This window comes from Rhodnius prolixus, unplaced genomic scaffold (genome assembly GCF_049639745.1).
Source record: "Rhodnius prolixus isolate KJV_2025 unplaced genomic scaffold, Rpr scaffold_4, whole genome shotgun sequence".
Lineage (NCBI taxonomy): Eukaryota > Metazoa > Arthropoda > Insecta > Hemiptera > Reduviidae > Rhodnius > Rhodnius prolixus.
In genome coordinates, this window is record NW_027411614.1 from 44,574,717 (window position 1) to 44,591,984 (window position 17,268).

General features: G+C 33.3%; 1 protein-coding gene and 1 long non-coding RNA gene across 7 annotated transcripts in view; one reads left to right on the forward strand and one right to left on the reverse strand.

The window, feature by feature from the left end:
• Window positions 1-17,268, reverse strand: part of GEFmeso (Guanine nucleotide exchange factor in mesoderm) — a 411,992-nt gene that overhangs the window by 6,212 nt on the left and 388,512 nt on the right. For 4 of the 6 annotated variants that reach the window (XM_074131320.1, XM_074131322.1, XM_074131321.1 and 1 more), the window contains exons 2-4: window positions 12,573-12,773; window positions 6,530-6,652; window positions 4,604-4,773 (exon numbers count right to left, since the gene is read on the reverse strand). In XM_074131320.1, coding sequence (XP_073987421.1) covers window positions 4,604-4,773; window positions 6,530-6,652; window positions 12,573-12,773 — 494 coding nt within the window. Of the gene's footprint in view, window positions 1-1,045; window positions 1,231-4,603; window positions 4,774-6,529; window positions 6,653-6,941; window positions 6,961-12,572; window positions 12,774-17,268 lie in introns of those variants that run through there. The other 2 variants (XM_074131325.1, XM_074131324.1) reach the window with 2 other exon arrangements.
• LOC141455881 (uncharacterized) lies at window positions 11,439-12,774 on the forward strand. The gene is made up of 2 exons (XR_012459516.1): window positions 11,439-11,905; window positions 12,423-12,774. It is a non-coding gene; the product is annotated as an uncharacterized lncRNA (long non-coding RNA).

The window sequence follows — 17,268 nt, forward strand, 5'->3', positions numbered from 1 at the left end:
ATAGCTTTGTTTGAGTCAACAAAAATTAGCCTGAGGTGGGTACATTGTTGCAACTTTTAATTTAAGATCCAATCTTCACCATCAATTAGAACTATTGTCACTAGGATGTTTCGCTACTGGGACATTTCCTATCTAGTCAGTTCCTGGTTTAAATTTTAATCATTTTTTTTTCTGTGACAATGGTTAATGTGTAGTAGACATTACGGTAAAATTTTTTCACTTTGTTACAAATATTTATTGAATTTATAACCATGAAAAAGATTAGATTTGATGTTAATAAACTGCAGTAGTTCTTTTCGCTGCCGCTAGATCGCAGAGGTTACTTAATAATCAGATACATGTAATTCCAACGAAACCAACGTGACCTTACTAATTTTTTATTTATATAAAACTTGCTTGAAAATATAATAATTTAGATAAGTTCTTTCTTAACACCAGACACAAGAGGGCAAATTTGGATTGGACATAGGTTAATTACTATGATTAGTTAATGGAAATTCAGACTTTAAAAAAGAGAATGCCCTTAAAAGTAATAATAGCCAGCTGTTAAGTTTTTTTGGTAAAAAATAATAAAAGGCAAATCTCTAAATATCGTTAATAAACTTTGAGAAACTTATTTTTTTTAAACATTATGACTGCGGCGTGCGTCACTCGCAATGAGAAAGAAATTTTCGAAACAGTTTTCACAAGAAAAAAATAGAATTGAATGAGAAAAAAGAAATTCGTTTTTAGAAAATCATCTGTGCGAGAAAAATCGATTAATTCTTGCCTAAAAATCGATTAATTCCAAGAGGTATCAACTTATAATTTTTTTTGAGGCCGTACTGAACCGGATAGCGATTTTTTTAGCGATCCTCAATACGAATGTACCAATTTATTGCAAGTATTTTACACTTTTTTGAGGCTATCTCATAAATGGTTCTTCTGATTCTTCTCGAAACTTCAAAAAACAATTCTGATAATTCATCTTTGATATTCTACAATACTGCTAACAAAAATTATGATTTCAATTGACTTCATCAGATTGTAATCGAAGTAGACTTACCTTTAAGTTTCATATTAGGAAGTTTTCGTTTATAAGTACTGGTAGCCTACTCATTTCTCGAGAGTAGGTGTTGAAAAGCATTTTTTCTCTAACTGTCAAATATTTCGGGCGGTACCCACAAAATTGGCCGTAACGGTGATTAGTAAGTGTTCTCCGAGAGAGGCTTGTAATAGATGTGGAAGTTATACTGTGTGTAGGTTACAATCAGCTGGATTACAATGATGGCCTGTAGCCAATGCTTTCTTAATTAACTTTTGATTAGGTGACTGACTGTATATTAGTTTTAAATTATGTTTGTTTTTGTAATTAAACGCGGCAGCATCATGTTGAATTGATGTAATTTATAATAATAAGTTGCGTATCAGTATATGCGTATATACCATCAGCGTAATTTGTGGCAAATTATACAAAGGTAAAGTACTTCTGTAACAAAAGTTCCTTCTGGAAAAATATTAGGGTTCTAGAAGACTAGGATATTTGTTCTTTATAGCATCGCTTAGTTCCCTATTGAAGGAGTGAAATTTAAATATTTTCAGGGATCTAGAGGATACGAGAGACTCCTACAAAACTTCATCCCTCAATACTATTCAAAAGGTAGAAATAAATAGGTGATAGCAATAGAATCAAACAACATCTAAGCGGCCGCTTACACAATAACAATACTGGGAACATTGTACACTGATCAATTTTTGCGTATCAATCGATGAAGAAGACGATTTTGTTCTATTTTTAATGTCAGAACGCAAAGAGGTAGAACGCTGCAATTTTTTTTTTGTGTTGAGAAATGGTTATTACAACAAATTCAAAAATTATTTTGGTTGAACTTGACTATGAGACCAAATACTAAAAACTAAACGCCACTTCTTACATAACATCACAAAAACCATGAACACATCTAGGAACAGTTAAGATTAGAGGGAATTAACCCTAAGACTATCATCGGCTTATCCAATTTAAACATGGAAGAAGTGGTTATTGTATCTTTTTTTTGGAATGCGGACAGACTTGTACTCACAGAGTGAAGAGATGTGACACTTTTATTTGATCTCCTATTCTTCTAGCCACTCTAGCATTCCCCCATTGCCACATTTTAAAAACATATCGAAGATGTTATAAGGAGAGAGAAAAAAAATCATTTATTAAGTAATACTATTAGGATGCAAAACATAGAATTATGACATTCCAAAAGGAAGATTGATAACACTGATCTGTATCTAAGATAAATTCTGTAATATTCCAGGGATATCAGCTTTCACTATGGAGGACATTCAGCTTTACTTATTCAAGAAATATACTAAAAATAAGCATCTTTTAAAAAAATTATCTAAATGGCTTTCTATAAAAAAACTTCGATAAAAAAAGAGTTGTTAAGACCAAGGAAGTAGATTTTTTATTCAGTTCTGCATGTTTAGACTAAGACTGGAGGGAATCCCCGAATAACTACCTGGAAGGTAAACATGGCTTACATGCCCTAACTGGAGCAACTTGATACCGCAGTTAAATATTAAAGGAAATAATACACAATTTTTAAAACCATTCTATTTTTATCAAGGCTTCCGGGTACGTACCTTGGTAATGTTTACCAACAGCAAGTAAATATTTCTTGTTTAGTTTATTAAGCACCCTGAATAACTCCTTTGTGTGCATATGGAAAACACATTTCAGCTAACATAGAGGGTCCTTTATTTATATAAATTAATATTTTAACGGTGAATAAACAATTTCAGATTTATTTATTATATTCCGTCAGAGCACGCTAGTTTTCTCTATTTCTGACCGTAACATATTTAATAAAACAAAATCAAGAACTGGGAATCTAGCGCACAGATTTATTTCCTTATTTCTGTTTACTCTGTTAATCTAAGCTTACTGTGGATGAATTCGGATTCTCAGAGATTCTGTCACTGTGTAATCCCTTTAAAAACATAGAAACGAACATGGACAAAACCAAAATTTAGAGGAAGATGTTAAAAAATGATTCCTCAAATAACTGGCACCTGAGTGTATTTGCAGTATTTATGAAAAGAGTAAACACTGAGTGATTAGTAAATATAAATAAATAATCTACTATAATTTATGCATAATTTATAAAATTTGTACAATTTTATTTTTCTGTAATAAATAATCCAGATTTAGTTTACATATATATTATGTTAAAATTATATCAATATAATTAAATGTAATTAACTATCATTAAAGGTGAAAGCGTTTCATATATTATTAAATTTAGTGGTAATGGTAGACAATTTTAGTAATTAGTTGTTTGATTAGTTTCAGTACTCTTAAGAGCGATATAAGAGGGTATAGAATAAGAGCAGCCCCATCAGCTGTGCGCTAATTTCTGTCATTTTCTTTATATTTCAAAAGTTAATAACTATGATAATTATATAATTAAAGAAGTTTATTTAGAGTTATTAGAAAACGGGTTATCTCTTATATTCATAAACAATTATTTATTTTTTAAATAGAAATTACGAGCAAAGAGAGGGAGAGGCGATATAAAGCAGGTATGCGGAGATATTTTCTTTTGTCCTAGTGGAAAATGGGTCTTACCTTTTTTTTGGATTCAGGTTGGCTAACATGTATTTCCCGTGAAATAAGGTACCTAGGTCCATTCAGAATGGCAGGAACTTACAGTGAGTCCATGCCCAGTTGGTGTGATTTTGAGGTAGAAAGGGACCAGTTTCAGGTTCCTTTTTTTTTCTTTTAGATTATGGAGGCTCTGCGACATGGTAGAGCTTTAGAAATGGGTAACATCTGTTCGAGAAAGTGGACTAGCCTCTTCTTCTGGGATCTTCGGTAATCCCATGTTACTATAACACCCCCAACATTCACACAATATATATACGGACAGCAGGAGTAATCATGTGTAAGAACAAACTCTCATATCCTGAGTTAGCGACCAAGAAGCATACCAGAGCTGCTGATGCTATAAAAACCAGTTCTCCAAAGAGACTTACTATGCTACAATAAGCCTAAACGCTGTTTTGGTGCTATTCCTGGGTTCTGAGTCCAATCTAATCACAATCAGTAATTATAAAAATAGCTCTGGTAAACAAAGAAAGAAAGGTAAAGTGAGGATTAGAGATGGCTGCCGGCTACAGATGATGTATCAGATGATGAATGTAATCTAACTCTTTTCACCAGCCAAGGACACTCTACAACAAAAGGTAACCCCCGCATCAAATCTCTTGTTATCGGTGTCTTACATGAGTATTTGTAACACAATCACAGGAGAACCTTCAATTTACTAGCTGGCTACGCACCTTGTCCACGGTCGGGCGGTTGAGACGCTCTCTAGTGTGAACGGTATCACTTCTAGAAAACCTAATCGTTTACTCCTCTTTTTTATCTTATATTCATCGTTCTAAAGAGCAATCTTTCCGAACATATTTGTGGCTAAAACAATTTCCCATTTTATTACCTCATTTTTTTTATTTCATGTTAACTTTTTAAATCTATATTATATTTTTATAAGATACGGCTGTGATTACTACGAGTTTGATCGTAGAATGTAGATTAAAATAACAATAATGAAAATCTCTGAAAATGACTTACAATAATAACATTCTCCAGATCGGCTACATAGATCCGTTCAGTTTCGACGATCTCCATGACCACACGGTCCATATAGCTGAGATTTGGATCGCAATATTTGGGTCGATTGTGTGGTGGCGAAGGCGAGGATATGTAGCTACACGGAGAACACACTCCAGAGTCTTCGGAACCTGCAGAAGAAAATAAAATTATAATTCATAACTTCACTAACAAAGACAGTTACTAAACTGGTGAGTATTGGCAAAAATACAGTCCAGTCGTAAGCGAAACTAGCCCTAGAACGGAAATTGCTAAGATTTTGTTTTTCTCATTATTTCAATTTAAAAAGATTTACACTTAAATATTCAATCATGACAGTCCCAAGGAACTGAATTCTGCATGATAAGAAAGGGTCTGATTGTGATCTATCGCAACTCCCCTATTTGTATAAACAATAACTGCTGATGGGGTATAAACTCACTTCTGACAGAGGACTGCATACAGAGGCACTAAATAAGCTGAAAGGTTTGGGACAGTACAATCTGGTTGAATGCATTTCGAACTAAAATTATAGCATCAATGTTTTTTGGAAATAAAAATATCAATAATATGGTATTCTCAAAATATAATGTCTAAAAGTTATTGAAGGGATATTTTCTAAACCACACTAATGGTAGACGGTGCAACCGCAAATCGTAAATTTAATGAAAAGCCAATGTTGATCACAAATGAATTAATCATTTAGATTTTTATGTCTGCAGCGAACTGCATAAAAGTGCGTTAAAGTTGAACTGCATTAGTGGATAGGTGATGCGGTGATGAATGTACGATAAAGTAGGCCAGGTTGTCACATGAAAGTAGGCTTACTTACATAGATGGTCTAGCGTAACTTACTTCAATGTTGGCCAGACTGATTTTACTTAAGAACAGGAAGTACGAAAGAAGAGCAAAATCGCTATGGGCAGGAGACTTTCGTGTTATCTGACACAGATAATTTTGCATTCACAATCCATACCTTAATAGGCTCATGTTCGATTAAGACGCTGTAAGCTTTATACGTGCTCCTTTGTCTTTGGAGGTAAGATGGAACCAGTGGGTTTCAAGCAGTTACCAAAACCTTTTAAAGTCAGAGAAAGTTTAAACTTATTTGTCGATAAAAGTATCCAACTGCCTAATCAGGTTAGAACTCAGGATTCGGGTGAGTTCTTGAATCACTTTAAATCCCAGAATTGGGATTTTCTAAAATGGATTTTCACTAGAATCTTAGAGGAGCCCTAAGTCATGTGTGAGTGAATTCATACAGCATTTTTAGGGATTTCTTTTCCTGCACATTTATCAATTTTGAGTTCTTCACATTTTTTCTCTCACCAAAATTTCCGCGTTTTAATGAAATTGATCGATCGTACCCAATTTTCGTATCTTTTTTTGTCTAATGCAACATCCATCAATGATGGCAATTCAGACAAAAGGGCAGCACAAAATCATATCAGTGAATGATACACGCTACGAAAATATATAACACGCCCATTTGTAGCACATGGCTTTACATCAATGGGCCATAGATATGTAGTTAGACCCACACTGAGGTCTGTGACACAAATGTTTATGAATGTTAGAGTGCATCATTCAAAATAGTCTGTGGTATAATGCAGTTGAAGAACGGGGTATCAATGCACACACTTGAAAACAAATGATGTGAGAATGTTTCCAATGTCTATGATCGTGTCGCTGTGTACATGAAGTCATGTACAAATGGTATTATCAGCATTCCCACAATTGGAAGATTAATGAATCAACTGATAAGTCCAGTTGTTTCTTTTTTAAAAACATTAATTTAATTTTCAAAATGGTTTTTAAATGATCATTAAATAATACGAAAGAGGTTTTGTTCCGCTATAGATCTTACAAAATACTATTAGTAATAATATCTATTACCGTCTGACTTACCATGAGAGCCGGCCTTTGAAGGAGTACTACTGGCAGCTTCATCCTCACTGTCGTCCAACGACTCAATGGAAGCTAAGTACGCTTTACTGGCCAGTCTTCGCCTTCCAGAACAACTACTCGTTACTGCAATCATAAAACATACCATGAAGTATTAGACAGCCAAAGTCACAGTTCTAATGAATAGCGATCTGTTTCCGGACAGATAGCAGATTTTATCTGCTGCAATTGTTAAATATAGCTCACTAGCCATAGTTTAACCGACCAATAACTCATTAATTGTTAATGTACATTTGTTATAAATTAAGAAACTGCTAAGAATAAACCAGCAATCCCAGTATGTTTCATTCCGATTTCAATCTTTTTCAGAGGCTGAATAATTAGACTTGTGTTCAATTTAGTTAGGCCAATTTACCAAGATGAAACTGTATTTTTTATCCACATCCTTGCCACTAATTAAATGTTTTTTATTTTTATTTTTAGCACTTGACACTTTCTTCCTTCCATGCCTGATACACCGTAGATGTAACTTTTCGATGTTGTTACCTAAGGTTGTAGTTTTAGCTTTACCTTCACGTGAAACATGTTCAAGATAAGTTCCACTATGTTTTAATTCAACCTCCCATTAACATTTTTTTAGAAATGAAGGACCCCTTATTAAAGGAAACGTTATTGATTTTGGATGAATGTCAATTGTAATGTAATTGTAATTGGATGAATGTAAACTGTCCAAAATAAAAGTAATTTTGGTGACACGATAATCCAGTGTACTCATTTCAACGAAATAAACTCTGTAACACAGTATAAAGATCACCTCACGACACAACAAGGTAACCATTGAAGTAGGTTATTAATCTAATAACATATACCAACATAACAGAAACTAAAATTCGTGAATAGCAACGCCATCTCTGAGATCAGTCGAAAAATTTTCTCTTTAGCCCTTTTACTTTTTTTAAAAAAAATGTTTTTTAAGGAAACTATATACACTTTTTTTAGTAGAATTTTAAGATAATTATGAAGTAAAACTCTTCCGTAAAATGTGATTTTCTTTTATTTTTCTAACTGTTGCCCAAGAACTTTGAATATGACTCCGAACACAATGGTTTTTTTTTAAGCACCAATTTTAAAGATTATTGATTTTTTTTGTAGATTTCTTGGGGAGTTATACGTGACGCATCCTTCAGTAGTATCTTTATCATTGTATTATAGAGGACGTTTATTTTTTTAATTACTAATTCTAAATATTAACAGAATTTAATTAAGATAACTGCAGAAAGAGAAAGTAGTGTCACAATAGATAATTTTATGCCTAAAAAGGAACTACACAAACAGGTGATAATAATAAATAAATAATTGCATTGTACCATTTAATCTAATCAGAGGAGAGGATTGTGGACTTAGTGATAAGATTAAATGATGCAATGTGTTAACCTGCCCATATTTTATGTTTTTGTATTTTCCAACTACAGTGCGACCATACCATTCTTGCACTAACCTAAAAGCAACTTCTTTTGAAACCCTAGGAGAATTCAGGGGCAGGCAGCCGATGATATCCATCGTGTTCAATGATGCCGAGAAAACCTGATTAAATGTTTTGCGAAATTCTTTTAGTTATTATAATGGTTACTAAAGCACCGCACCTAAAGTTCTGTATGTAGTGAGACATACAGCCAGTCATCAGAGATACATATTTACTTATACCCCTCTATCAGATTTACCCAGCCACTCTAGCTCAGTAGTTTTTCTTTAAATGATAGTGATGGAAATTATGATGAATTAAATAAAATCTATAATTCAATACGATTGTACGTAGTGTATGGAATAATGCAGCGATAAAATGATACAAAACTCTGCAACCTTGCTACCCAAGCATGAGCCACCATTATTCTTAACAAATATTTGAGATTAAACAAATTTAACACCTTGTAATTATTATTAAAGATTAATTACATTAGCAGATAAAATTACTAATTCATAAAACAGTGGCCTTCAAAAAAGTTTTGTACATAATAAACTGTTAAGTATTACTGTAAGTAAACTGTTCAATATTAAGAATGTTTCTGCTGTAAGCGAAATGACAGATTTATGTAGTATTAACGCCATGAAGTATTTGTTAACAGAGGTAACTACTGTATACACTGCACATCTGGTAACATTGTAAAGTAGTTGACGGGAATTTGTTAGTAATATTGAACAAAGTACATTAATAATAACCTTATCTTGTTGAAGGTTATGTATACCTATGTGCATGTTTAATAGAGTTTAAAGGTTACCTATGAGAAGGTGTTTATAAATACTAACTGCTACCAAGTCCTGACTACTATTACATAGATAGTTGGCAAGGTTATCCATCAAAAAAGGTAGGATTACATCAAAAAAGGGGAAAAAAAAACCTCTTTCACAAATGTAAACTACATGGAAGAAAAACATTATTCAGAAAAAGTAAAGTTACTGCTACTTTGAAACTTTCACTGTTCGAGTAAATGATTTTTGGTTGGAGGGGAAAAAGTGCCAATAATTAAGAAAAAGAATTCAAGTTTATGCGAGATCAGCTGTGAAATTTGAGTCTGCAACAACCGCGTACTGCGCAAGCATAGATTGAACCCACGATTATCGGAATTTATGGACTCGAAACGTGCCCAAGATAGGTTAAGTTAACATAAGATTTACTTTGAAGAGGAGTGTGTGCTTTAAAAGAAGCCTAAATACCACCCAAAACAGATGTAAGGCTGAAAGATTTGCCCACTTTACATTAAATGTCACGATATATCAGGACAAAGTAGAACTGGAATTACAAAAACGCTGAATACTGACCGATGCTGATCCTATGAAAAGAGCAATCTAATTGTATTTTCATTTGACATTTCATATAATTGCAATAGAACTAGCTGTGCACAGTAAGCACGTCAAGATCAAAGAAGCAAATCGTAGATGGTGACTTTTTAGACAACCACACAAAAACAAAAAGTCCATTCAATTAAATTGTGTTTACAGTTGACAGATTTTGACTAAAACTTTATTTTGGCACCCTCTAGTGGATGGCCCCTTAGAGCAATATCAAATTTGAACGGCGGAAACTCCAAATTGTAAATCTACACGATAACAATACTTTTTCTCACGAAAAGTGAGATTAAGCAAGGACAACATCTAGGTGTTCATCATGTAGTCCTGGTACATACAAACGGACTTAAAAAACTGGAAGTTGAAAAAAAAAAAATGCCGCGGATTAAGCAAAAACTACTAAACAACAATCAGGATAACAGGAGTGTTTGCGTTACTTTTTATATCTTGAGTCGTGCATATTTTTTACAAATTCAATTCGGTAACATGGGCCGAAAGTAATTGACGAAACTACAGTTCTACAAGTACGTATTTACAAACTAGAAGCACCCAGAATCATGTCATAGCGGCCCGTTGATCTTCTTATCTTATTTGGGATGGTTAAAGCAAAACATGGCTTAAGATCTTACACGAATTCTTTTTTTTTCTATTCTAAGGTTCCAGGGTGAGGCAGGCTTGTCTTGGAGCAAGACAGAGAAAGACAGATAGTACCTGCAATCTTGATTGTGAAATTTAGAGAGAAAAAAAAACACCACGTCACGAATGTTACCTCCCCTTCTTGTTACCATACACTATAGAAGGTTATCCTATTACAGCTGCATACCAAAAATAGAAGAAAGAAATATAGTATTTTCTTTTGGTTTCCATTATTTGTCAGACCTGTTAACCGAGGACGTTCATTAGGAAGCTACAATTATTGGCCATTAGAACGGTTAATTCTATTAGAGTCCACGGGTAACCTCAAATTAGTTTTAATTTAATTTTTATCAATTAAATAACCAGTAATTAACAGATAAAAAAACTTGAAATTCTTTAACAATAATTTCGTTTAAGTCCTGCTTTATGATATCCTAAGTTTTTCTTACCTTTTGGAAGAGGAAGTATCTTAATCGTGCAGCTTTCAAATTTACACGGGAAATGACGGTTAGTAGAGCTTTTTTTCTCGAATTGACTGGTATATCTGTTTGGAGGTACACATATACTTCATAAGCTAAAAATGGAAAATCGATGTTCATAGCTGATATTGGTTAAAGTAACTTCGTGGTGCGCGTCCAATAAGCTTTTAGTCATAATCGACCAACTACTGCCGCGTAAAATTCATTTAAGGGCCCCTTTTTAAGGGGAAGCTTACCGCTTCAGAGTTATATCAAATACGAATTAAATACGTGAGTAAAACTCCAAATACTACGAGCAAATCGGCTAGGAGTGGAAGTGCCTCTTAAGGCATTTTCAGTTGTTTTTTTTTATTATTACAAGAAATAGACACAATTATCTTCTCAAATATTTTGTAAATACCAAATTTAATAAGAGAAATTAAGAAAGTAATTTGAAAACTTCCACTTAATTTTCACCAAATGAACCAAATAAAGACTAACATACAAACAACTGCCTCTTCGATAGTCTTGTTAAAATTGTCGCTATTGTTTTTGCAAGCGAGAAATTGAAAGATTTTTTTGTTTTAAAGGGGCGTGCTATACTCTTCTTAGAAGACTTTGCAAATATTATAATCTTGAATACATGAATGCTGTGATCTTCTTCTCCCTACAATGAGCATGAAGGGTGTGGTGAATAACTTTAGCAAATTTAAACTGGAGTAGATACATTACCATCATGTCGAGGCTCGCAGCACTGTACAGATAATTGTGTACACGAGCCGAGCTAATGACAAAATAATTGGTAATGATTACCATACAAGCGGAAGAAATAACAGACCGACTAACTTCAACACTCCCATAATTGTAATATTCCGTTGAGAGCACGGTGGATAACTAGATCCGCGTATTGTACTGTGGCGCAGTAACACACTTGTACTTTGATGTGTGATTTGAAGTGGAGTATTCAAATGATTTAAAAGCGAAAAGTTGTGTAAAGCGCTACATGTGTTAAAAAGTAAAAGCTTGGTAAATATGATAAATCTCTGTGACTTTCTCCTATTCAAATTCCAAATACTTTTATACAAAAAGAGGCAAGATTAATTAGGATTACTGGGCATGCTGTCGTCATGGTGATATTAAAAGAGAATAATTATTTTTAAGCATATTTCTATGGAAAAGTTGTTTACTTTCTTTTTTTTTAAGGATAAGTTCATCAAGAGACTTAAAAAAAAATTGAGGGTGACGCTCTTATTCGTCTCTCGCCTAAACTAAATGACCCTCCTCAAGCAGAAGACGTCTATGAAGATGTTATAGCCACTCCTTCGGCCCCTCAGAAAACCTTGAAGATAAAGAGGAAAGCTTTACAACAATCACCGGGCAACTCTATTCAAGAGTTTTTTCGACCGCGATCTGACTCAACAAGTACCACTTGATACGGAAGGTAATTTGAGGGCTCTATTTTGGAATATACACGGCTTTTCAAATATTTCTTTGTTGGATATTAATTTATGTTGTCAATAGATTTTATTTTTTTGTTGCGAAACATGGCTAGTCTCAGATCCCTCACTTAATTGTTTAATAATTCAAAATTTGCATATTATCAACAATAAGGCTGTAAAAGAAAAATCCAAGGGTCGTGCCTCTGGTGGATAGTGTCACATTTTCAAAATTGTGTCGAACACAAAGTCTTAACAAACTGTACGAACGTTTTTGGTAGATCTGAACGATGGGTTTGCGTTTAATTTAAAATTAGAGGAAGAAACGGAAATACTTTACAGGTATAACAAAGCTCATTAATTCCAGGTAAATTCCTTTTTGTCATTCTGTAATTAATTTGGGTGTCTGAGTCTAGGCAGTGTTTTGGTCCCAAAAATGTTGAGAATTCTCCAACTTAAAATATATTTGGTTTCTCCTTCTGCAACCAGAACCTGTTACACATTTTTCATTTGATTTGATAGGAACTGCGACTCATCTGGATTTAAGAAACTTTAAATTGTATGAAGAAGAAAGAACTGACAGACAATTCGAGTACTCTAACACTTGAATACCCCCAGTAAGAAAGGCCTTTTTTTTAAAATCAACAACAATAAAAATAAGTGACCACTCACCTGATGACGAGGAAGATGAAGAGGATGAAGCTATGGATGTAACAGAGAGCGGTCTAGTGACTGTAGCCGCTGGCGGCGGCGGTGGAGGCGGTGCACTGGGTCTTGGTGGATCTACGGAGCTGACCGCCTCCCTGGTATGACCCACCAGGGTGTCGTACATACTCAACAGGGTGGGCACCAAGTCCTCCGCTGTTGTCGTGCCTGGAAAAAACAATAAATACACATTTAAATTGAACTAAATCTTCATATAATACAATCTCAAATTCCTACATAAATTTGAACTTCTGATATTACTCAAACTGAGTAGGCTGGTCAATATTTAAATTATTAATATTATTCTAAGTACTGCAGACGGCGGTATTCTTACTACACGGTCTGCGTTTTGCGAGAAACTACTGCACTACACGGTAAGACACAATTACAGCGTGGAAATTTGTTGTTCGCAGTACAGAATTTGTAAAACAACTACTTTTTGGGAAATATGAGACCCCTGGAGATACATTTTGTTTTGCGAAAGATATTGAAAAAAAAGTATCTTCAGAAGGAGTAAAAAAGCATTGGGAGCCAAAAGGAGCTGAAAAGAAATGAAGATTCAAAAACAAAAAATAAATATAAAAATAACTCCAAACTTGCTGAGTAATTTTTGCCATTTTTTAAGTGATTCACGAACCACTTCTTTTTCCCCGAAATCGACGGATAATATTTGATTTTGGTCAGTCGTGGAGCACATTCACTTCACCGGGAATCAAGTAAGTTTTTTTACCTACTTTTACAATCTGGCTCATTCAATCAATAATTATAAAAATCGATTAATGATATCGATATTAAGTTATTCTATTTACGAGTATGGAAACCAATCATTAAAACTGAAGGGGAGCCAATATTTACCCCTCTCTCTCTCTTTGTATGTTGACCTAAACAATCTTATTTACTATAAGAAACATTTTATAGTTAATTAAAGAATTACATAACCTAAATGATGAATATACATTTTTTTTTTTTTTTTTTTAAATAAGGTACACAATAAATGCAACACTGTATTTATTGGTTACAAGTATAGTTTGAAAGTATATCAGACTTTCAATTTAGTTAATGAGCAAATTAATTCATAAAATACCCACATGATAAAGAGAGAGAGAGACCGTTAAAAGAGAAATAGTTAAAGCTATGTAGAAATCAATAAGCAGAAAATAATTAATTTGTTAAAGTCAAAGTACTTTATCTTTTTTGCGAAGGATTTAAGTCCTGTAATGGAATAAAGAATTAAAAAATAAATAAACCAAAAAAAAATTTAAAAAAATTGTTTAGTTAAATAATCTTGAAACCTGTTTGGATAATTAATTAATTTTTTTCCCCTTTATATAAACAGCAATTTAAAATTTTAGTTGGGGATTTAAAAAAAAAAAAATTAATTATATGCTCTGATTTATTAACTGAAAAGTTCACTTAAAAATCATCTTGATTTTAGAGAAACATTTTGGAAGTTGATTAAACTTGATTAGTTTCTCCAGAACTTCTGTTTATTTTAAAAATAAAATCAGCGTGTTTTTATTAAAAATGTATTTTTTTAAATTTATGATTATAATAATTTAGATTTAAAATATTAGATTTTGAAGATCAATTAATAGTTTTGAGAACAACCAGCTTGGAATTACAAAAAGAGAATAAAAAAAGTAGATCAACAATTTAAAATATTAAATCAAAACCAAAGGGCAATAATTATTAGTCAAAATAGGTTCTGAAGAGAACGAAACTTGGCTAAATAAATAAAAGAATATTGAAATTGGTAAGTTAATATCCGGTTTCCATGATTTCTTTCAAAAATTTAATCAGTTTTGATGCAAACTTCCAGACTCAAATCGATTTCCTTTCAACATAGGATTTTTACTTGCGTATTTAAATTCCTATCAGTTGATAAAGAGGATAAATCGTTGATTGACACCTGAATGACCCTTTCAGAGGGAAAACTTAAACCCATATCTCTCCCTGCTCTTCACTATGCCTTAACCCTGGAGCAGGGTGCACTGGTCAGTTTTGTTCCACAAAATATTCTTAGTTTTCTTTGTGAGAAGGTTTTCTTCAAAGTTTTTGGGTGACGTACTTTGTACCAAAACACCCAAAAAATAATAAGATAACAATTGATAACTTTAAATTAAAGAAAAGCATTACGAAGGAAACTGGAGTTCAGTACGCACCCGATCATGTACTACCACCAAATGACGCGCCTGCTTCATTGGTTTAAGCGCCAGCCTTTTACGTGGATAATATTTTGATTAACGGATGTACATCTTAAATGTGTAATGGTTACGTTTTAAACAAAATCGTCGAAGGTGTTTTCGATGAAATAAACAGATAAAGGAAGCTGAAAACTTCGATCTAGCTGGTAGACTACTTTAAAAGCGTTCCATAGTGAAAAGTCGAAATAACAGAAGACCAAAAAAAACCACTCAAAAACCAATTTTTCGAACTCAGGAGACCTCAAATCGAACACCATTACGATCTCAACAGCTTCTTTTTACTAAGAATAAGAAAAAGGAAATTGTAACTTGATTTCTCCGTCAAGAATTTTTCTCTCTTGAATCGAAGTATTGACTATAAGAATTAATTGCAGTGCAAGTACCACCGAAGTTGTACACTAGATGCTTCTCTGGCAGCAACTTACCTCCTTGAGTCTGCCAACTTCCTCCATTTCTTGACAATGAACTTTGCCAGCAGCAACTTTCAATTTCAATATCTCAATCAAATAAGTAGGCCATCGTAATTATTAACCAATCATTCAAAACTTCTTATTTTCTAAAAAAAATGAGTCAGCGATTTTTAACAATAAAAGATGAATAGATGATAAATATATATTTTGTAATTACAATTGCAATGAGATTGGACTCGAGAAGTAATGATTTGGTATCTACGAGTAATTTTTTGTAGTCATACTTGACAATTACTAATTGTACAGTGTTTATTACGCTTGTTAGGAGACTTCCGTTTCTTAAGGAGCCCTCTCCTGGCCTTTCTGGTAAACAAGGAAAAATCTAAATTAGGACTAAGTGCTCTCTCTCCTTGTACAAACAATCTGTTGATATAGGACTTTGAAGTTTGGTTAACCAACTGTGTTTTGTCTGAGCGAGTTCTCACCAAGTTGTTCACAGACCAGCTACACCAACCCATTCTTCTCTTAGTTGATTATTGTTCTAATTCTCTTCTTCCACATTCATTAAATACTTCTCTGCTTTTGTGAATGGTCTTATTTTTTTAAAAAAAAAGATTAATGAACATTAATTATAGCTTAGAAGTTATCTAATGAATGAGAACGTCTTCAAATACCGTACTTTATCGGATGTATTACGTTGAAAATATAAGTACAGTGGAGTCTCGGTTATCCGTCACCCTTTTATCCGTCTATTCCAATTAACCGCCACTCTCCTCAGTGTTTAAAAAATTAAAAATTCTTTTGAGATTTTTTCCTTTGTCTTTTAGGTACATACTGGTGTCCATCATTCGACAGTTTGTGGGTTTTTTCCTAAAAAGATCAACCACAAACAAAACCGCCCAAAAAAATCGATTAGATGACGCAGACATTGTATTCATTAATTTTAATACCCAATAGAATGAATTGAATAATGAAAGATAGCTGACCTTTTAGGCTTAAGCGTATAAACGTATAAAATATGTACACCAGTTAATACAATGTTTTATACACGTTAAACAAAAGAATCTGGAAATTTTCCTGTTATTTTTCCATTATCCGTCTATTCGACTATCCGTCACGTGTCCGGTCCCGGTCATAACGGATAACCGAGACTCCACTGTACGCGATTTCTATTTCTACCTACAAACATTTAATTACATTGTACACTTGCGTACAATGTACACTTTATGAACTGTCAATACTACTTCGCCTTACAGGAAATACAGTGATTCTCAGAGATATTGATACTGTTTATTAAAACTGTTCGATTCAAAAGTATGAAATTTAATATTTCACACCTGGGTCTCACCTAGGGTCTGAATCTTGGCCACCAAAAATATACATATTAAATGGAACAAACTTTACAGTTTGATATGTTTCCTTTTCATTTTTTCTTCCTTCGCAAATGACTCCAACAAATAACTCGGTTTATACGCTAGTAAACGGATCAATGGTTTGTAACTCCTTCTTGAGATCTTTCAACGAAAGGATCCTAGAAAGAATGCCTTGTTTCTGGTTTGTGCAGAATGTTTGGAAAAGTCATTATCAAAGTGGCTCTAATTTGATTGGCAGAAGTACTGGCATGATTGATGGACGATACTTGTGGAGGTTATACACTATTGTGGTTATACAACAGCTGCTCCCAGTTACTGTGTCGGCCAGGTTACCAGTGCCTTCTTGATTTGAGTTTTGATTATTTATTTTCTGATACTCATGTTCCCCTCTTGTGTTGGTAATAATAGCCTTTGTTTTAAAATGGTATTTCTTGAAAATTGTGAGTCAGCGATTAGAAGAGATGTATTTTTAAAAATTTCATTTTGATTAAAAAACAAAAAAAACTTCGAGTACAATGAGATATTCAATAATCCTTATCTACTTTAAATATAGAAAATTAGTCGATCATCAAATAAACGATAAATCGATGACTGATGATTTATCCACTAGTAGCACTTCAAGTAAACACTTTTTGTAGTCACAGCAATTGCTGTAGATCTGCTGTAGATTTGGTTT